The 22,050-nt window shown below is 38.3% G+C and overlaps 1 protein-coding gene across 6 annotated transcripts in view; it reads left to right on the top strand.

Moving 5' to 3' along the window:
- GPBP1 (GC-rich promoter binding protein 1) overlaps positions 1-16,327 on the top strand; it is a 35,152-nt gene extending 18,825 nt beyond the window's left edge. For all 6 annotated transcript variants that reach the window (XM_018920653.3, XM_018920652.3, XM_018920651.3 and 3 more), the window contains 9 exons: positions 1,867-1,990; positions 2,462-2,685; positions 3,305-3,371; positions 5,442-5,626; positions 6,575-6,715; positions 6,942-7,106; positions 10,756-10,940; positions 14,279-14,381; positions 15,417-16,327. In XM_018920653.3, the coding sequence (XP_018776198.2) occupies positions 1,867-1,990; positions 2,462-2,685; positions 3,305-3,371; positions 5,442-5,626; positions 6,575-6,715; positions 6,942-7,106; positions 10,756-10,940; positions 14,279-14,381; positions 15,417-15,575 (1,353 nt within the window). In that variant the 3' untranslated portion in view covers positions 15,576-16,327. The remainder of the gene's footprint in view (positions 1-1,866; positions 1,991-2,461; positions 2,686-3,304; positions 3,372-5,441; positions 5,627-6,574; positions 6,716-6,941; positions 7,107-10,755; positions 10,941-14,278; positions 14,382-15,416) is intronic.
- The last annotated feature ends 5,723 nt before the right edge of the window (positions 16,328-22,050 follow it).

The following is a 22,050-nucleotide window of genomic DNA, read 5'->3' as shown; positions in this document are numbered from 1 at the left end:
CTCATCTCTCTGTCAACTACACAGCAAAATCCACCTAAATAGGTGTGTATCTGTCGCTCAGTGGGTTTTGTTCAGGTCTGGAGCTAATGTGTTTGTGTCAGTGCAGTATTACAGATGGGCAGGTGGAATGGGAAGGTGTTGTGAATAGTGAAACCATTTTGGGACATGGACAGAACTTTTAAGAAAGTAGTGCTGTGAAACGGGTATGGGAACATTGCAGATGGATAAAGTCAATTTCACAAGTTCTCTTTTACTTCTTGTTAAGCAGTTAGACTTCCTGTATTTCTTAAAATCTATGCCATTTCTATTCCTTTTTCCTGATTGGCTGAACTGTGTCAGATAATTTCTCTTTACAGAAGTTGCCAATAAATTTCCTTTTGATTACAAAGCTTACTGTCATCTCTGCTTTGAGAGGCTTCGTAGGCAGGTATCTCCATCGTGTGGGGAAAATGCAAACTGCATGATCTTTGCACACTGTTTAGAAGCATCAGATTTCTTTATAGCATGTACAACTCAAACAGAATATATAAAATGCTGTCAGGTATATTTTGTAAAAATGTTGATTGTTTTGAAGTTAATACATAAAAAGAAACTTAAATTCCAAAAGCAATATTAAGAGGTTGTTGTACATAAATGAACACATGAAGTATCTTCTAAAATTTTACCTAAGATTGGCAGATCTAGTGCGTTCTGAAATTTTTGGCAGCTCAGTCAAAACCTGTTTAAGGATTTTCTTTCACTTAAATATTTATATTAATTTGGTAATGTTGAAGTACTTTTATTGTAACAATTTTTTGTAGACTTCTGGTTTTGCTCTTTCCAAGGAGAGTTTGTCAAGTAATTCATGTTCCAGGTCTCAGATTGAGAGGATAGTCTCTGTACATTTGACTTCTAAAAATTGACAATCTAAAAATACCTGCTTTGATTTTTAAATATACACTTATTTGAGTTTGAATTTTAAGCAGTGAATATTGAACAGTACCTTGAGCTTCACAGGGGCATTTTCCATAGAGCTTTGGGTATCTTTTTTTGTGTGTGTGATTTCCTCTGTGGGTTAGGTGGGAAGAGGGAAGTGTTTTTATAGGTACAGCCAGAAAGAAGTTATAAGGAAGACATGGGTTGTGTAAGGAAAGACATTTTTTTGGTTTATTCTGTTTAGGTATGAATTCTAGACAGGATGTAGTTTGATTTCTTGGTGCTATTCTCAAGATAAGATTTTAGTTAACTACTTCCTACTGATGTATTAAAGATTTATTTCCTTAAAATTTCTCTAATGTGTGCTTATAAACTGAAAATTTGAAGTATCTTTGTGAATCTGGACACTTCTGATTCTAGATTTTACTAGTATTTCATAACCACTTGTATTTTCCTTTTCAAGTTGTAATGACAGGATTAATGAATTAGGCTTTGTTTAGGTATAGCTGCCTGGGGTGGAAGGGATTCCTTGCTTTTTATGGAATGCCTGTATGTCGTCTCTGAAAATCCAGATTAAGATCCCAGACTTCTTGGCCTTCCAAATTGTGATATTCTGTCCTTTCTTATCTCTTAAATTTTTTTTTTTCTGCTGCAACACATGCCTCTTGTGCTCTGTTTTGCTGCCAAAACAAAGTAGACACTTCCTACCTTGTGTCATAGGCATGTGACTGAAGGACTGTTTCAGTGTCCTGGAGCAGAAGATGCAGCTTCCACTTTGTTAGCCTGAGAGATGGTGACACAGCTCTGCATGTGAGGACTGCTGCATTGTCTGTCATTTAAAGTTCTTGTAATAATGAATTATATATACCATCAACAATGTGCATGTTACAGTTCTGATGATTAAGTTGTTAGTAATCAGATCTCAGGTCTATCACTTATGCTCCTTTGCAGTCATCACTGAATTTTGAGAAACATTCTGAAAATTTTTCCTGGACAGAGGATCGGTATGAAGCAAATCGCAGAAGACACAATTCTTCGGAAGGGTTTGATCCTAACACTGGAAGGCAAGATGGAGGTATATTTTATGGGACATTGTGAATATGTTTGTGTCATTTCTTTTGTAGCACTATCTAGAAAGGAAGTCTGATGATGACAGCTCACGTGTGCTAAGTTCTGTTTCTGTGGTGAAAGAGTGGTAATGGGAAGACACATCTGGGAGAGGATGTGAGCACCAAGGATTGGTTAAAGTAATGAGATTCCAGGTGTATTTCTCTCTTCAGTAGAATAAGGGTGTTAATACTCTAGCCAAAATCATTGAAATGAGTAGCCAGAAAAAGAGGTTGACTTGTAGCATTGCCTGGCTATTTTCTCTTTGGCACTGTTTTGTGAGATCCTTCTCTGCTGCTTATGCGAATGAAAACTTGTTTTCTATGCAACTGTATCCCAGTGTATAGAGCTTGTAATTTAACTTTTTTAACAATTCTGCAGAGTAAAATATTATTTTTAAATGGTTTGTAATTAAGTTTTTTAAATTTAAACATCCAAGGGCATTATGGCCGAAAAGAGAGGAATGGTTGGCGTTCACAAGGCAAAAATGGTCCAGAAAATATAAACCAACGTGGAGGGTACCATGGTTTAGGTTCCCGTACTCGTAGCAGCACTTTCCATTGTGGAAAAGGCCAGGGACTGCATGAAAACAGTGTACTTGATAATGAAACCCGCAAAAAGGAAGACAAAGAAGTACCCAACCAGTTTGAAGCTGAGGATTTTGTAAGTAAATTGTAATTACAATTAAAAAGGTTTCATTTTGTCTGCAAGTACCATTTTGTCCATTACAAGTCACTTCATGAGATTTCTCCAATTTCAGATCATCATGTAAGGGATTTTCTGTAGGTAAGGGAGTGTTAGTAGTTCGTCCAATAACTTGTTTCTTATTTTATATCCAGATTTTTCACTTTATGTTTATTATTGTTACTTGTGTATTTAAGTGAAACTACAGTTGGATTCCCATCTGCTGTGGTATGTGTATGTATTAAATTCTATCCAGTTACCTTATTGGAATCTGAAATAGTAGTTTTCATGCCTGTGGCCTTCTGAGCTCTTGTCCCTTAACCTACATTTACAATGTAAGGGGAAGGGTGATCTTACTCTTTGAAGAAACATACACTGCTGTTTTTTTTTTTTTTCTCTGCTACTGTCATGTAATGGCATTGGCTGCTGGCTGAGATATTTTATTGGAGAAGAGAAGTGAGCATTGTCCTATTTGGTTTGTGGGGGAGGTGTTTAGTCTGTCAGCAGAGGTCATGTGGCCGGTGTTATTGTGATTCTTTAGTTCATTCATCCCACAATTCAAGGGTTACTTTTTTAATAATGACAAAATTTCTTTCAGCCATCTTTAAACCCTGAATATGAGAGGGAACCAAACCAGAATAAGTCTCTAGCTGCAGGTGTGTGGGGTGAGTATTTCTGATGATTTTACATGCAAAAATGTAGCAGAGATCTGAAGTTGTTTTATTTGAAACATTAGCCTCTAGTGTTACAAATTAACAGTAGAATTATAAAGGTATAGATTAGGAAGACTTCAGTATTATTACAGTGTTGGTATCTTTTTGTTAAAGGATAACACTTCCATATGTGTATCAGTCAGCTGGTCTGTAGATGCCGCAACAGCTAATACTCTTTCCCAGAACAGGTATGACATCGTGACATCTTTTTTTGTAAAGATGTCAAGACATCTTCACCTTTATTTTCAAGAGGAAGTGCAACGAAGGTTGGTCACCTAAATTAGTGGTATTGATTGCTAGCTGAAGACTTTGTAAAATGTGTTGGAAGAATTTAGAGAGAAACCTGGGAGAGCTGGAAGAGTAGGTTTGCTTGGAGAGATTTAAGGTCTCTTTCTGGAAGCAAATGTCTTATACTATTGGTTGTGTTTATGTATTATTTGTATGACAAATGCAATCCTGAGCATGAGCGTTGAACAGACCCGCAAGCAGGATTGTTTTCTCATCCACACCTGATTATGTTTGGCTAATACTTTACAATTCTAATGGGCTTTATGTAATCAATTGTTTACCCCTAAGAAGGTGGTAGCTTTAGATGACAGGGGTTTTAAAGCAAATGTTCTCAAAATAAGAATATTTCTCTTTATTTAAAAAGAATTAATTAAACATAAAAACTTTTACTTGTCTATTTAAACTGCTGCTAATATTGAGATTTTAAAGGTATTTTAATTTGCTGTTTCTTTTTCTCATACTTAACAAGTATTTTTTGCATTCTAAAGTAAAAATAGATATAGGCCAACCCCTCAATAGAAATGTCTAATTGCTGTAAACCTTTGCAGCATCATAAATAATTGGACAGCTTTCTAGTTTTTTGTTGCTAGCAGCTTTCATGTGATAATCTATATTTCAACAAAAGAGTCTTGTTTTGTAATTAAAAAACTAAAATTAAGGCTGTTATTATTCCCTTTAGAAGGAAAAGATATTCAGGATAGAGGAGTATTACAATCCCTTCTAATATCTGTTAAAAATGTAGGCTTCTCTTAGATTCCATTTTACTTTGTGCATATGTGATGGGAGCCTGTAAATATTATGAAAAATCTTGTCAGGAGGTTTAATGAGAATGAAGCTTACAGTTATGGTAACTATTTTATAGCACCTACCTGCTAAACAAAGCAAAAGTTACATATTCTTTTAAGGTAGGTGTTTTTTTTTTTTTTTTTTTTTTTTTTTTTTTTAACAGAGGCTCTTTTAACAGACTATGTGAAGTAGAATTGCTTGCAGGGAGAGGGGATAGTCCTTGAAAAGGCTCTTAATGTTGGAATGCATGTACAAAAAATATATTTTTTTACTTTTTGGAAATTTTAGAACTGTTTTAGTGGACGTTCCTTAATACTGCTAAGTGGCAGTTTCTCTAGTTTGACGGCTGAGTGTATGTCTCCTAATTTGCTCTCCAATGAACATGGAAATTTTGTCCTGTTATGTCCATCCGAAGCATGGAGGTGGAGAAACTCGTCATTGCCATGGTCTAATGCGTAGTGCGCATCTTGTCTCATTTTATAGACCTCAGTGCAGAGCTCTAAACAAACCTGTTAATAAATATATAACTAATTATTCTTTAGGAAACCTTAAGGGGAATATGAAAGCCATGAACCTCTTTGAAGTTTGAGTAGCTATCAACAACTAACACTATTTTGATTGTAGAATTGCTATGCAGCAGTCTCTTGAAGTGTGTAGAAAGTTTCTTTGAAGAATATATTTTCTTTCAAGAAGTGCAATTCCTGCATTGCCAAGTGAAATATTTTTAAAGTTATGACTGTAGAAAATGGAACAGAACCTGTGTTTTTTCCAGGTTTGCACAGTATGTTATTTGTGGAACTAATACTAATTTAAGTTCCTGATTTATGCCTGTTTGCTCTGGATCATATGGTTGTCCAGTACCTTATGAACTGAAAACTAGTGAGATTGTGTACACGGGCACACACACACACATATATCTGTATACATACACTTCTTTTTTTCTTCCAGAGTACCCTTTAAATCCTATATCTAGATCTCAGAGAATGCTGGTCATTAAAAAAGGCAGTACAAAAGAACTGCGGATATCTGGATTCCCAGTAGTGGGAAGTCTTCACTCACAGCCAGTAAGGAATGGATCTGGCACAAGTGTTTATAAAGGCTTAGTCCCCAAACCTGTCACTCCACCTGCAAAGGTAAGTATTGGATACCAGTATTATAAAAAACATGCCTAGAAAAATCATGCTGTACTTCTCAATGTGTTTATTTAATCCCTGAGAATACTGTTCCTAGGTTATCATATATTCAACACTTGCAAAATGCAACATACCCAAAAATGAATAGAGACAACTTTTTTGCATTTTTCTTTCTAAAGTATAATTTGGTTTCTCTTGCTTCTCATCTACTACTTTTGAGAAGTGCAGCAGTACAAGTGAGATTAAAAATCGTGGTTTTAACTTGTAGAATAGCAAATATTTTGTATATATGATTTCAACAGAACAAAATTAGGTACATTGTAGAGAGGTATAGTCAGCATAATAATACCTTCAGAATTTATCTAATTTATAGACTGAGATAACATTATAACCTAGTAGTATCATTCTGGTCTCTTTCCAAATGCAATTTTCCATATGCATAATCACAGAATATTCTGAGCTGGAAGGGACCCACAAGCATCATCGAGCACAGCTCTTAAGTGAATGGTCCATATGGACTTCAAACCCATGACCCTGGCAGGCTCTAACCAACTGAACTATTCTCACTGGCTTCATCTCTACTTTTTTTGTTTCAGGAATTTTTCTGTGGTCTTGAGAGCATATGATGGATTAGTTCTTAACTCTGTAGCATTTTGAATCTAAAATAATACTTTCAGCTGTTGAAGTCCCATATTTCATTTTTGATACCACAAATATGAGGATCTTAATTGTTTTGAAATTTTAGTTTTTATATAAACAGCGTGAACAGTATTTATGAACAGATGAATTGCTCATAAACAGCCTCTTTTCCACAAGAAAACAGATGTTTGCACTACATTAAGGTTGCAGTTATGATTTCCTTTTGCTTAATCATTTTTCTGAAGCTTCTTGAAAAGAATCCTTTTGTAGTTAATGACTCTTTATATCTCTGTTTATTCTTCTGTCTAGCCCACACAGTGGAAAAGCCAAGCAAAAGAAAATAAACTTGGGAATACATTTCCTCATGAATCTGCATATGGTGTTGGCAGTTTCAGTCCTTTCAAATCAGCTGTCAAGGCATTTGCTGTAACACAAAATTCAGTGAAAGAGGTAAAGTAGTAGTTATAGTTAAATTTTTAAAACATTTAGTTTGCTAAGTGAGGATGGGCAGTAAATTTTATACAGAATTGTATGAAATATGTTTTTTTGGAACTTAATGTTTGGAAAAGGTGGAATGCACATCATTGGCCTCAAGGTACTGCAGTTTCCTTTGTAGGTTCAGTCCTGTGCTGAATGAGCACACTTCTAACATTCTTTTTCTGACTTCCTTCACTAGTGTATTCGGTCAAATTCTTCATCTCCTGTTGACAAATCTGGTCAGCTTCGTTTAACAAAATTGACAAGAATGCGGACTGATAAGAAGAGTGAATTTTTGAAAGCCTTGAAAAGAGATAGAGTGAAAGAGGAACTTGAAAATGAGAATCAGGATGGGCAAGAGAAGGTAAGTTTGTTCATATTTACTGCAGATCCAGTAGGTTTCAGACAAACTATATACTACTTATTTTGCTGTAAATAGCTATTAAGTAATGGTCTTGGATCCCTAAATGAAGGAAAGGAATTAACTTGCGATGAATTTAAAAACATTGTTCCAAGTACTACTCTTCCTCCAGTGCTGCTTTGTAGTTTCTTTTTGTCTTTCTGCAGTGCCTATTAGTGCATGTTCATGACATAAGTACTTGTGTCTTTTTAGCAACAATAAAAAGGATAAATTAGGCTAACGAACCTAATTATACATGAACTTATGTTGGAAAAGACCTTTGAGATTGAGTCCAACCATTAACAGCACTGTCAAGACTGCAAGTAAACTGTGTCTTCAAGTGTCATATCTAAATGGCTTTTAAATACCTCCAGAGTTGGTGACTTAGCCACTTCCCTGGACAGCCCATTCTAGTGCTTGACTACCCTTCCTGTGCTAGAGAGTCTTCCTGTGAAGAAAGTCTTACTGGTGTCTAACCTGAATCTCCCCTGACCCAACTTGAGGCCATTTCTTGTGTCCTGTCACTGTGTTGGCCGACCCCCACCTGGGCACAGCCTCCTTTCAGGCAGTGGTAGAGAGTGATAAAATCTTCCTGTACCTCTGTTTCTCCAGGATAAACACGCCTAGCTCCCTCAGCTGCTTCTCACAGGACTGGTGCTCCAGACCCTGCCCCAGCTCCACTGCCCTTCTCTGGACTCTCTCCAGCTCCTCAGTGCCTTTCTTGCAGGGAGGGCCCAGAGCTGGACACAGCACTCGAGGTGTGCCCTCACCAGTGCCCAGTGCAGGGGGACAATCCCTGCCCTGGCCCTGCTGGCCACACCATGGCTGATCCAGGCCAGGATGCCATTGGCCTTCTTGGCCACCTGGGCACACCCTGGCTCATGTTCAGCTGCTGTCACCAGCACCCCCAGCTCCTTTCCAGCCACTCTGCCCCAGCCTGTGGCGCTGCCTGGGGCTGTTGTGACCCAAGGACAGGACCTGGCACTTGGCCTGTTGAACCTCACTCAATTTTCCTTGGCCTGTTGATCCAGCCTGTCTAGATCCCCCTGCAGAGCCTTCCTGTCCTCCAGCAGATCAGAATGCCCACCCACTGTGGTGTTACCTATAAACTGACTGAGGTGCACTTGTCAAATCATGGTTAAAGTGGTCACTACTGAGCCCTGGGGAGCCCCACTCATGACTGGCCACCAGCTGAAAATAGCTCCACTCACCACCACTCTCTGGGCTCAACCATCTCGGCAGTTTTTACCCAGTGAAGAGTGTCCCTGTCCAAGACACGGGCTGCCAGCTTCTGCAGAATTCTCTGGGATACTGTGTCAAAGAAAGGCTGTATTGATGTTCAAGCAGAAAATATGCACAATCTCTTCATCCACTAAGCAGTCGCCTGGTCATAGAAGGAGATGAGGTTGGCCAAGCAGGACCTGTCTTTCCCAAACCTGTGCTGGCTGGGCCTGATCCCCTGGTTGTCCTGCGTGTGTTGTGTGATGTTACTCACAGTGATCTGCCCCATGACCTTCCTTGGTACCATGGCGAGTCTGACATACCCATAGTTCCCTGGAATCTCCTTCCAATACTTTTTGCAAGTGAGTGTCACATTTTCCAACCTCCACTTGCCTGGGACCTCCCTGATAATCCAGGGCTGCTGGTAAATGATGGAAAGTAGCTCAGTGAACCGCCACCTCCCTCTGTACTATTGTGTGAATCCCACCTAGTCCTAACAGACTTGTGGAGGGCAGTGTTTCATACCCTGGCTGCTAGTTATCCTACAAAACAAAAAAGTTTGTTCTGCTTCTCAAATAATTTCCTTTCTAATTAGTGTTTAGGTAGACAGAAGTTCTCTATTCTTAGTCTCATCATAGGAGCAATAGCTCAATATATACGTAAACCACTGGTTCTAAGTAATTGAGAACTTGAAGGTCTATAATGGCTGTGTATAAAATGTGTCAGGTTTCTTTCAGTCTTAATTGATTTATGCAGTTTGATTGATACTAGAGAGTATTTGTGTCAAATGCTACCAGCCACCAAGTTATCATAGAAGTTATCATAGTCCAAGTGAAGATAAGTATTTTATTATTCAGAATGAGGTGGTTACAAGCCTGTTTGCTGTAAATGAGTGGTTTAAAATGTCTTATTAAAACAAAAAATCCCATAAATTAGAAATCAGCCAGATAAACAAGTAATTTTGAGGAAGCAATATTAGGCTTCTGAGATATTAAAAAGAAAACAGTTCCAGTTTACATTGCTCATAAAAGTGAGGCTGACTTTACTGACCCTGATCCTTTTTCAGGCAAAATGCAATTTGCTGTAATGGGACTATGTAACTTACCTGTATGTGTGAGCTAAGAAAAGCCTACGTCTTTTCATTGGGTATTCTGTGACTGAGTGCTCTGAGATGGATATTGGGGATAGCTTTGTTCATGTGTTCAGGAGATACACAAAGATTTTGATTTAAGATTAGAAAGATCTTAGGAACCATCTAGAGATTCAGAATTATGAAATAATGAGGCAAATTGTACTCTGCAGCTGAATCACACTTGGAAGAAGCTGTTTTGCCCTCTATATATTAGAACTGCTTAGTAAATGTATAAATTTTTCTTGTTATTATGTGACATGTTCTTCAGGCATATAATGTAACAGCTGAATGTATGTTTGCTGGGATATGTGTTCTTAACAGTATCTTGCTGAGTGTTCTAATATTTCTGAAAGCAGACAACATGTTAGTGGGAGGGAAGCGATGGTGGTGTTGATCCTGTGCTCTGAAGTATGATTTCTTACAGGTGCAGAAAAGTGCATTATTTTCTCCTGCTATGGGTAACACTGTTAAATGCCTAGTTTGGGGATTTTGTTATTGAGAAGGTGTTAACTAGATAATGATTGTACTTTTCTTTGTTTTTACAGTTGGTAAGACTTCTGAGGCTATTTGTGTCATTCATAAATATGAATTACAAGTTGCTGAATGAATAGAGTAGACAGAAATACCTCATGTTTATAGACTAAAGACCTTTTAATCTTTGAGTGAACCCAAACAGTCGGCTTTGTGAATAAATTTTCTTCCTGATTTGTATTTAATGTCTAGTAATTTACAGTTGCTGTTCACAGCAGCCTGAGAAGCTGGGGTTGAGTACATGTATGTAAGTGAGCTTGTCTGAATTTAAAGAGCAGTACGCAGTCTGTCTGAATTCGTGGCAGAGAATTTGCTATTTGAGATATGGGTGTTGTGACCTGTCCCTTAGCTAAGTAAACTTGAGAACTCATATATTTCAGACTTCTTCTGTCGGATACAGCTCTGATATTTAATTAGGAACAGTAAAAATTCAACAGACTGTTATTTCTGTAAGTATAAAGAACATTTAAATTTTAAGATACGTGTGACACTTTGCAGAAAAAAAATCTGGGGCAAAGCGTGTGAGTTGCTTTCTGCATTAATCAGTAGCATATCTTAAGAATTCTGTACCATGCAGGTATTGCAAACGCCAGAACAGAATTACCCATGAAGTACAGAATCTCTCCATTTAAACTAAACCAAACTACTGAATTGCAGCACTTGTGGATATTTACTTGTGGATGGAATTCACTCTTACACTTTGTAATGTTAAATTATTTTTGTATTTAGGATGATGAGTCCTTCAGCTTGCATAACAGCAACAGTCCTCATCGTGAGAGAGATATAAACCGAAACTTTGAAAATGAGATTCCGCAGGAGAATGGCAATGCTTCAATTACGCCTCAGCAGATCATTCAGTCTTCAGCTTTCCCTCAGGCAAATGTTCTTTCAAGCTCACTTGAGGCAGAGCATAGGTATGTACTGTATAAAACATAAAGAGAGTTCTTTCATGGTAACTGAGCATTGTCGTAAATTCTTACTTGTTCAGAAGTCAGAATCTGAAAACTGAGAAAACATAAAATGTCTTGAGTAATGTAAAATTTATATTTTAGACATGTACTAATTTAATATTAGATGTACTTTGTTTCTTAGACCTGTGTATTGATTTACATCCAATTTTTAAATAAAGTTTATTTCTTAATAAAGAATATAGCAAACTACATAGTGACTTTATCCCTCTGATTTTGGTCTGGGTGTCTGGGAGAAACAATACATGTAATTGCTGTTTGTATTAAAATTATTTTAAATGTTGCATTTTATATAAAACTTCAGTGACCTTTTCATCATTATTAAAGTAGTTAATTATTTTTGTAGCTGACCTGTTGACACTATTAGTGATATTACAAGACAGTCCACTGGAAGGATTGAAACAATTCTATTTTCCCAGTAATCCAACTGCAGTAGCATATGAGAATGATGCTGCTTGGATAATCATGACCCAATCTTCTGTCAGATTCTTATGGTTTAGGCAGATTTTTTTTTTTTGTTTGTTTTGGTGATAGAGTCTATGCATTGGACTAGACAACTCTTCATTTTGTAGTGCCTGTAGAAGAAACTTTCATTTCCTCTTACTCCTCTTAAGTAACAAGAGTACAAAGCACCCTGCTATGTTCCTTTTTTCCCACCATTGGTGGCAACATCATGGCCATAAGTGACACCAGGTGGGATGAATTCTGTCACTGGAGTGTTGTGGATGGTGGCAGGCTGCTCAGGAGGCACAGACAGCAGGAGAGGTGGGGGAGTGGTGTTGTATCTAATGGATGTGCTGGAATATATGGAGCTTGTGGCTGGTGGTGGCATGGATAAGGGTCTCTGGATAATGATTAAGGAGCAAACAAAAAAAGCGGATGTCATTGTCGGAGTCTGCTGTAGGCCACTCACCCAGGATGGTGACACTGACTGTCCTTTAAGGAGTTAAGGAACACCTTTAAATCAACTGCTGTTGTCCTAATGGGGAACTTCAATTTGCCAGATATTAATTTGGAATACCAAAAACGGAAAATGGTGCTTGCCATTGTAGGGAGAAAATCTGTGACTTTCAGAAAGAGAGAATGTTCTTCATCCAGAGGATAGTTGGGCACTGGAACAGGATTCCCAGGAGTGTGATCACAACACCAAGCCTGACAGTTCAAGGAGTGTTTGGGCAGTATTCTCAGTCACAGGGTATGATTCTTGGGGTTGTTCTGTTCAGGACCAGGAGTTGGATGCCACATTCCTTGTGGGTCCCTTCCAACTCAGGATATTCTGGGAGTCTGTGGAATCTGTGGCCACTAGAGGCTCATGATTTTTTGACTGGCAGATGGGAGTCAGATCTAACTCTTAGTTTTTCAATTCAAGTTACTTTAAATAGCCTTGTTAGGATTTTAGGATTTCTGGGCAAATGTCTTTCTCTTGTGGCATCCCAGAGAGGCTGTGTGTCCATACTGCCACAGCGCTTTGGCTGTGAGCTCAGCACACATGTGGACAGATGTTATGATTAACCTTTTTGTGGTAAATTACACTATGGGTCACCATCTTGGCTCCCAGGTTACTTTTGCATACGTAGTAAAAGTATTGGCACATTTGGTACAAAAGGGCTTCCTTCCTGCTGGGGAAGTTTCCAACATGCAGCAATCCTGTTGGTATCAAGTTGGCTAATCCAAAGTGATTTTTTTATGTAGTTCATACTTCTAACCATTCTAGAATGGTGTCAGTTTAAAGGGACAGTGGTGCTGCTAACATTACAGAATGTTGCTTTAAAGTTAGTTAGCTACTACCCTAAATTTTACTTACATTAACAGAAGCTCTGTAACTGTTTACTTCACTGAATGCAATGCTTATGTCTGAGCTTGCTTGCAGTAAAACTGAAGCTCAACTATCATTTTGCTGCATTTAGCATTGTGTTTTTCTGTACAAAATGTTCTCTTAGAGTTTGGGATGACTGGTGTGTATTTGTACTGCATCCTGATGATTTGATTGTTTCTGCCTTTTTTGCTTTCCAATTTGGTCAAAATGCAGCAGAGTATACAATTTCATTTTCTGTTACTGTCCTACTGACTTTTTTTTAAGCAGAGTAGTGCTTTTCTCCTTCTACAATTCCAGGCTTTTGTTACAGTTCTAAAAATGGTCGTTGGTGTCTTTAGTTCCCTGCAAATTTGCCCAGTGCACATCCACTCTATTGGGATATAGAGTTCTTTGTGGGGAGGATTAGGTTGCTGGACTTTTTTTGCTGATACCTGCCTAAATGAAGCGCCTGGTATATGGTGTCAGCTGTGAGTTTGTCTTACTATTTTAATATATTCACTGTTTTTTAGCTCCTAAGTGTCAGCTCTGGCATACATTTTAGAAGCCTCTTTGTTTTTTGTGAAATAGCTTTAGTCAGTTTTAATGATTAAGGTCAAAAGATACCTGATTTACCTGAAGAAGGTGCTAATCCTTTTGGAAAAAAACTTGGCAGCAAGCAAACGTAATAACTTCATTGTTAAGTGTCATGGTATTGTCACCCTCAGATAACCTGTTTTCATACCATCTCCAAATAAAAAACCACTTTCTTCCTGCTCAGATACTGCCATCCTTCTTTAGGAACTAGCCAAAACATGCTGATTATCACATTCTTTGTATATCTCAAGCTTAGTTATGAGAGGAGTTTTTTTTCCTCCTTTCTTCCCCTTATTTACCCAAAATCCACTCCTAGCTGTTTGAGCTGAAAAACCAGTATGTGCTTTTGGCCAAGACTCAATTGTAAAGAAGCCTGACAAAGCTCTTGACATTAGCATGTGGTATAAAAAAGAAATCATATGATGCCATTGCATCCTGACCTGTTTTCCGTCGAGGAACACCACCAGTATTCCTTATGCTTTGCTCTGCTTTGTTATTCAGGAAAACCTGCAGTCCTTCAGTGTGTCTTTGTCTCTTCATATTGTTCTCAGGGGAGTTAATACATTGCTGTTTCACTGACAGTTTTAAGTTATGTTAAGAAAATACATTCTTACTGTTCTGACACAGATCTCTTGCTTTAGAATGAAGGTATAGTTTTTACCACATATATGGTGGTAGAATAGGGTTGCCTTTAAGAGACCTGAGAACTCAGGTTCTGTGCTTTACATACCTTTTACAAGACTTTGAATCACACTTACATAAGAGTTTGTTTAAAAAAAATAGTGGCTGATTAATCAATGCATTTTTTACACGTCTTCAGACATGTATGTAGGCAGAGCTTGAAATGTTTGAGTGTGTGTAGGAAATTCCTAATGTTGTCCTTCTTAATTTAAAGGTTGTTAAAGGAAATGGGCTGGCGGGAAGACAGTGAAAATGATGAAACGTGTGCTCCACTAACTGAGGATGAGATGAGGGAGTTTCAAGTCATTAGTGAACAGGTAAGACTAAGTTAATTTTCCATTATAAACTTGTAGTTGGTTACCCTAGATGCCTTCCTTTGAGGAGGATCTGCAGTAATTTTGATCATTAGGGATGCTGCTGTTGCAGTACCATTTCAGTACTGTGCTTTTGGGAGTATAGTTGCTTCAAAAAAATCGAGTACCAATGCTGACTGCAGCTCAGGCCTATTCACAAAGCATCAGGGGAAGGGTAGGGTCTGCTTTTGGGTAGTTTAAATATTGTTGGTGGTAGGAGTGCACAGGCTTTCAAGCTCCTTAGCTTAGCCTAAGGAAAGAGAGTCTTCTTTCAAGGTTTTTGTGCAGTTTCCATGCTACTCTGAGACTGCATTTTCTTTTTTGGGAATTGAGAGACATTTGATTTACTAGTAACAAAGTATGAAAAGGTAATCTAGATTTTTTTTTTTTTTATTAGGAGTGTTGAGTATACCTGGTGGGGTCAGTGAGAAAGAGTCAGAAACAAGAATAGAGTGTGGTACTAAATCTGAACATTTGATAATTCCAATATTATTGAAAATACTAATAATTTAATATTGGAATATTAAACTTTCAAGTGCTTGTGTTAGTGCACTCATTCTGCATGATATTGAAAATGCAATAATTCCTTTCTTTTTTGCAGAATCAGCTGTTTCCTTTCTTCAGTGTCTTTGACTTTCCAGTTGCTGAGATACCTATTCCTCTCTGCAGCATCTTTTCTGGGCCGCTTCCCTATTGCCCCTTGTCCTTCTTAGCACAGATGTTTGCAGCACTGTGGGAAAGGGGACTGGATTGCAGGGAGAGACCATTTGGGAGAAAGGATCTCTGGGGCAAGATGTGTGGGGAAATGGGTGGAGACTCTGGGGTACAGGTGGCTGGCCAGAGGTGAAGGCTTGCAGGGGAGTTACCCTTTCTGTGTACATTTGAAAAGCTGTGGATCCAGCGTAGTCCAGAGGTGATGATGCAAAGAGTATTGAATTGCAACAGATTGTTGTGTTTGGCATTTTCTTTCTCTAAATATGTCATGTTTTCACATTTCAGTTACAAAAAAATGGCCTTCGGAAAAACGGCATTTTGAAAAATGGCCTCATCTGTAATTTTAAATTTAGCCCCTGGAAAAACAGCTCTTTCAAACCTGCTCTGGAGAATGAGGAATCTGAGACAAGCAGCAGTGATACATCAGATGATGATGATGTGTGAAGACTTCTGTAACACCTGTAGAAGTCCATTTGTTCTTGTGAAGATTTGGGGATGTTTTGTCCAAAAACAAAAATTGTCATTTATGTAGTAACATGCCCACTACAGGAAGAATAATTGGACTTTCCTCTGAAGGAATCAAGGAATGTTTTGTTGGGTGTGTTGAAAATCATTATAAGCTCTCTGTAAATGAATGTTCTAGAATGAGGCCTTGTGTTGACCCAGTGTTGACTTCCATCACTGAAGCATTTCTGACTAGCAATGTGACAATGTTCCAAATCAGACTTTCTCACTTAATAATAAAAGCAAAGAATTGTGTAATGTCTTGCAAAGCTTCTGTCTTAAAATGTCTAAGGAGAAAAAGAGTGGCTTGACACAGTGTTTTGCTTGCCAAGTCATTTTTTTCTTACAGTGGAAATCAATGAGTCCACTTTGTATGCAAAAAGGGTAACGTGGCATGTTGGCTAAAATGAGCAAAGTGCACTAAAACTCTTTTCCCTAACTGAGTTGTTGAACTGTTCTACAAATAACTGCTCTTTAGCCATTTGTTGTGTTGTCGTTGTTATTAATGACAAAAGACCCTGATGTTACAATTCCAAATTCCTAGAATTAACTTTTAAATTGAAAGCTTTAAGGGGTATAGCAAGACCCTTATTCTCACAGTGACTTGTGAGAGAATAAGGAGTTTGATTGTGGAAAAATCATTACACTGACTGGATTTGTCCACTACATGGGAAATAAACTGATTTACAGAGTATTGTCTCAGTGCATGGCATCACGGGTATTATGTTTAAAACAGCTAAGTTTGTTTGCATTTATATTACATGTACTTTGGCAGCAATGCAATTGTGCATTTCAGCGCAATGTAAAGATACTTTCATCAGCAGATCTTTTATAGCAGCAGAAGTATATGTGTGCAATAACCACCTCTTTTCCTTACTCAGTGTAAGACTGTGATCTCACATTTAAAAACCAATATTGTATTATTTATAGTTTTATTTGGTTCATTTTAGTTCTTTAAATGTTGTCCACAGTTGTAAAAGCTGTGTAGCATTAATTCATAAGCACAACTGCTCTTGGGGATGTCACACAAATTTATAATATAGCACACACATATATATATATATAGCACACACATATATGTATATGTATATATATAGACACTTCCCTGTCAAGATGTTTTTGAATTCTACTACTTCTTACAGTAAATTATTTGCAGTTTAGAACTTGAAAGCAAAAATATTTATAAAGTTGAGATTGTCCATATTTCTTTAGAAAAATACTTTTTTTATAAGGTGGCATCATTTTTGGGCCAAAGTTGGTATGTTTCTCTTTTTTATTTATTGTTAATTTAAATAGATATTTCTTTTCAAGAGGTCAGTTTTTGTATTAGAAGAGGCTTGCAAATGTTGATGTAGTTAATTTTGGTGTATTGAAATACTCCCTTTCTAATCTCAATTTAAGAGGATAAAAATGTTTCTTTTTTAAAAAGAAAGCTGCCATATCTGTAATGATGTTTTTCCTACCTGCATGCCTTATACACCGTTTTCCTTTCCCTCTCCTGAATCCTTTTTTACTGACTTTGACACATGGGTGTAGTTTGTTCACTTTTTGGTTTTCACATACTATAAACAGGATCTTCTGCCTATCCTAATTATGTAGTGAGATGTGGATGCACTGTTTTAATAATAAGTGAAAATGTTTTTTCCTTGGCATTTCTCAAAGTGGGGTATAGGCTTCCCCCATTCTTTATTCAATTTTACTTTATTTCAATCACCACAGTAATTAACTCTCTGAGAAGTCAATGTAATTATAGAAGAACTGTTTAAAATTGTGTAGACTTTGGAAATTTACAAGTTGGAATTGAGAAAATTCTCTTTAGAGGAAATAGATGTACTAGTCATTCTTGGTACTTTTTTTTGCTAGTTTATATCCTGAAGCTGGTAATGGAAACAGTGATTATAATGAGCTGCGGGCAAAGCAGGTAGCAGGAATTGGGCAGTGGTTTTGTTTTGTAGAGTGAAACACTTTTATAGCCTTCATAACTTTTCTCTGTCTGGTTTCTGCTCTTGTGTCTGCTGATACTTGGGGATTAATTTCTGGTAGGTTCTGCCAGTTCAGAGACACCTCAGAAGTGTGTGTGGCCCCTGACTTAAGTGTTATCTGCCTGCTCTTATTACTTCTGTTTGCCCTTGACTGCAGTGTGGGAATGGCTGAGATTTGATGTTTCCACTGAAGAACTGGATTCCCTTATGTTATATTTGCTTATGACAAAGCTGAGTAGAGTATCTGTCATCTTCTGTGTCACCTTAAGAAGCTCTTAGTCACTTACTGTGGGACCTCTTTTAGTTTTTTATTTTCCTGGAAAATATCACTCAAAGCAATGTTTGGTTTTTGTAGTATACTTCCATAAAATGTATGAAAGCATTTTATTGTATGGTTCCTCTTCCTTTTTTTAGTGCTTGGTGATGTAGAGAAGAACGAAATTGGATTCTGTAGTATTTAACAATGCAACCTTATCCATCTTTGACTTCATTCCTTTTCCAGGGCAATTTAAGTAGTGCGTTGGCCTTTTTGTTCTCTCATACATGAGCCATGGCCCCTTCCAGAATAAGTCCTCTCTTGTTTTTCTCCTTGAGCAGGTGTCTGCACTAAAGGATCGAGAAGTTGGTGACAAAGCTTGCCCATTTACTTAGTGGGCACTTGTAAGCTTTGAAGATACTTTGTCAGTGCTGGGTTGACAGAGCTTGACTTCAGTGCTGGTAATCACAGGTGGCTGCATGCAGGCATGATTTGAAGTCACATTTCTCTTCGTCTTCCTGGCTTTATTGGCAGGGAACCATGTATTTCTGGTTCCCTGTTCCAGCCCTCTTCAAAAGCAAACATTAGTGATCAGTCGCTCACTGGTTTTTCTGATCTGCTGTTGATGGAGAATGAACTCTCTGCCAGCTGCTGGCATGGAGAGTCCCTGAGTTTATGGTGGGGAGCTGGAAATCCTTTACCTAATCCAGAAAGACCAGAGGCCTCCCTCATTGGCTTGTACAGGGCTTTTCTCTCTCTTAAGGTGTAAGAGAAGCTAGTTGTCTGTGTGGAAAAGAGCATTAAAACTACAGTAAAGTTGTCCACTGAATCATGTTGGACCCTGTCAAGAGTCTGAAAGTTTTAATGGTCATCCCAGGCTTGAGAAATGTTACCAAGTGTGAAGGAAATTAATTTTTATTCTCCTATGCAGTTGCCTGTGAGGGAAAAACATATGCTTGATTTGAGATGGGGACTTCAACTTTAGTGGTTTTTTTTTAAAAGAATATCTATTTTTCAGTAAATGCATTTAAACTACTGGCTGTTAGAAACTGGAAGTAGAGTTTAGTCAAGGATGCCTTTGTTTATCCATTTTCAGTTTGCTGCTAGGCAGCAGCTGAGGTAATTTACTCAGCTTCAGGGAGCTTTTGATCTGATTAAGGGTTATTGCACTTGAGCACCGAGGGTTACTGGCTCATTAGGATATGAATGTACTGACTAGCTGGTCTTCTTTCCTCATGCTGTTGTTCTTGGTCATCAGTGAGTTTTATTGCAAACTGAATGAGGTTTGTTTTGTAGGCTGGATCACTGTGCAGTCTTAGAGGTACCTGGAAATGCATTTGCTAGACCAGCACTGGCAGTGAGCTGCAAAGCAGTCTGGCTCTCGATGGGGCACTGGATAGTGTCAAAAACTCTTCTGTTGCTGGAGGTTTGCACTTCCTTGAGAGATTTGTAAGCAAATTCTGAGGTCAGTCTCTCTTACTGGATTGCCATCTGGAAGAGATCTTCAGACTGAACAAAAACCCATTCCTTCAACCAGTGGAGTTTACTGCTGAGTTCACTGTCTGCCACAGTCTGCTTCCATTGTAGTCCCTTGTGCAGATCAGATGCTCTGATGGATGTGGGGGTCTCACAGGGCCTGTAGCAGCATGCATTCCTTAAATTTCTGAAAAGATACCTGACAGCAAGCTTGCTATGTAGACTTCATTCTTGGATATTCTTAGTATGTAGTTTGCTATTTATTTCCCTGGCACTAGCATGATTTTCATAGAGAAATGCCATTCCATACCTGCAGAACAAGTGCTCATTTAGTTTTGTCTTCTATGCAGATGAAAGATACAGCTTTGAAGTGAAAGTATTTTTGGTAAGTGATGACTGCTGATGTCCAGACAGGTATCTGCTTAACAGACTGATGGAGCTTGGGTCACTTGAGTTCCCCTTAGGAGATGTGAGGAGAGAGCTCTTTTCTGTGAGTACTAAGCAAGGCACTACTAAGTTTCAGCTTGGGAAGCAAAGGGAAACAAACTCCTTTCATTCTGCCAGGAATTGTCAGATTTGAGAACTGTTGCAGGAAATTCCACATGCCTGGTGATCTGAGCTATTTTACTTGTTGCAGTGAGTTATTCTAATAATAACAGGTTTAACAGGCTGGTGGTGGGCTGTCCGGAGTTCTGATCTTCTAAGCCTGTAGGTTCTGAAACAGAGCTGTACATTAGGTACAAACACAGGGCTCCTGGCTGGCTCTGAACCAAGAGGGTACCCAGTGTTGCCTTAGTGTTACCAGAGTTGTGTCAGGGAAGGTGATGCAGCTTTTGCTCCAGTCAGCTCCTCCGTGTAGCCAGTACAGGAGACGGTGTGCAGCTCTGATCCAGCTTACTCCAGCATGGTGGCTTTAGGATTGTGGCTTCCTTGTTTCTTCTGATAGCTTCATGTCTTTAGGATTGTGGCTTCCTTGTTTCTTGTGATAGCTTCATGTCTGGGGGCTCTGTGCTATTGCAGTTCTTGTGTATTCCATCTCCTATTGCTTTCTGCTGAAGACTGCTGGAGCAGAACCATCTTTAGCAAGTGAAGGAGCCTCCTGTCTGGGCTTAAGTGACTGCACCATGGATAGGTGAAAAAGAAAGCTTTGAGTTGTTTAGCATACATGTGCACACACTGTGTGGGGTAGATGTGTTCTGTTAGAATTTGAATGTAATACAAGGGGACACTGTAGAGTTGTTAGCAGTAGCTTATCTTCTGTGCTTCCATTTGTGCTTGGTTGGTGCACAATTTACTGGTGCCTCTTGTCATGAGCATCACATTTTCTCCTGACTTAAATTATAGCCAGGCTCTTCCTGGGCCTCTTCCTTAATGACTGGGTAAATTTTTTATTTTCCTACAACATTGCTCTAGGTAACAATTAGTGCTGTTTGTAAGGATAATCAAAATGAAGGCTGTCTGAAATGAGCTGATCTGTAAGGAATTGACATATACTATAAGCAGCCTGCTGAGTCAAGCCACTGTTTGTGCAAAGCTTCATTACCAGAAGCTGAGAAATACTACTTTATGCATTGGAAGGCTGTTTCAAAAAGAAGCTCGAGTATGAATGTAAATTACACAGATATTTTCCAAAATCCTCACATGAACATTTATTTTTCTTTGCTTCAGTTTTTTTTATTGTCCACCTTCAAAGTGGGCATGCACAAATAATCTTTATACAGAATGAATACATTTTCATAATTGAGATAAATGAATTAGTTATTCTGAAAATGCAATTTTTAAGTATCTTAATATTCCAGATAAATTAAAACTTAGTATTATTTGATTTTTAGTCTTTCTTTTCATAAACTGCTGAAAAACAAGCACATTGTTGTAGATGAAACTGGTAGTACTGCCTGTTGTGGTTACCTTATGTTTCCACTGGAAGAATCTGTTCCTGGTCTTTTGCTGCTGAATATGTACTGTGGGACCAGTTTTCCTGGCTGACCAAGCCTGTCAGCATGAGCTGCAGGCTGGCAGAACCCACCAGATGTGCTGAAGGTAGATACAGTTGAGGAGAACTCAGGGCCAAAAGAGGGGAAAAAATTTCAGTGATAAGAGCAAATGAGAGCAAACAGTCTCATAATTTTGAAAAATAAAGGTCTGCAAAAAGTTTGTCGTGATCATGTAGTTGGAAAATGAATCTTCTGATGACAGTGAAGTGCTCTCCCTGCCTGTTAGTGGCTGGTTTTGTGTTAGATTACAGCCAACATTTGTTGCATGTGATGATCCCAGATTATGCTGTTTCATTGTAAGAAAGTTAATGTCTTCACTGTGTACACTGTTGTGTACTAGTTCTGGTAGAGGTTTGATGGGATTCTCTTGTTTCTTGTTCCTTTTGTTTTTGATTAGTATTGAGAGAACAAGGTGGTCACAAGATGCCAGGTTTAGCAATGAGCAAACAAGATCCTGATTTTAGTGGATGTTCATGCAAATTCTTGCCTTAACCTTGGTAATTTACTGATTTGAAGAAAATGGACCATACTTCTGGCTAATCACAAGGATACAAAGGTAAGTAAATGTTGAAGGACTCGGCACAGGAGTACCAGAGGAGGGGACTTCTATGTTTTGTGCATGGCATGGATGATGTGTTAAGTAAGTCAAAATCAAATACTGCGTTAGGCGGGTGTCCTGGTGTCCTGCCAGGTGAGTGGTATGTGTT

Source organism: Serinus canaria, chromosome Z, assembly GCF_022539315.1.
Source record: "Serinus canaria isolate serCan28SL12 chromosome Z, serCan2020, whole genome shotgun sequence".
Classification (NCBI taxonomy): Eukaryota; Metazoa; Chordata; class Aves; order Passeriformes; family Fringillidae; genus Serinus; species Serinus canaria.
The sequence above is the reverse complement of the archived record's forward strand: the minus strand, read 5'-3'. Positions and strand labels throughout refer to the sequence as shown.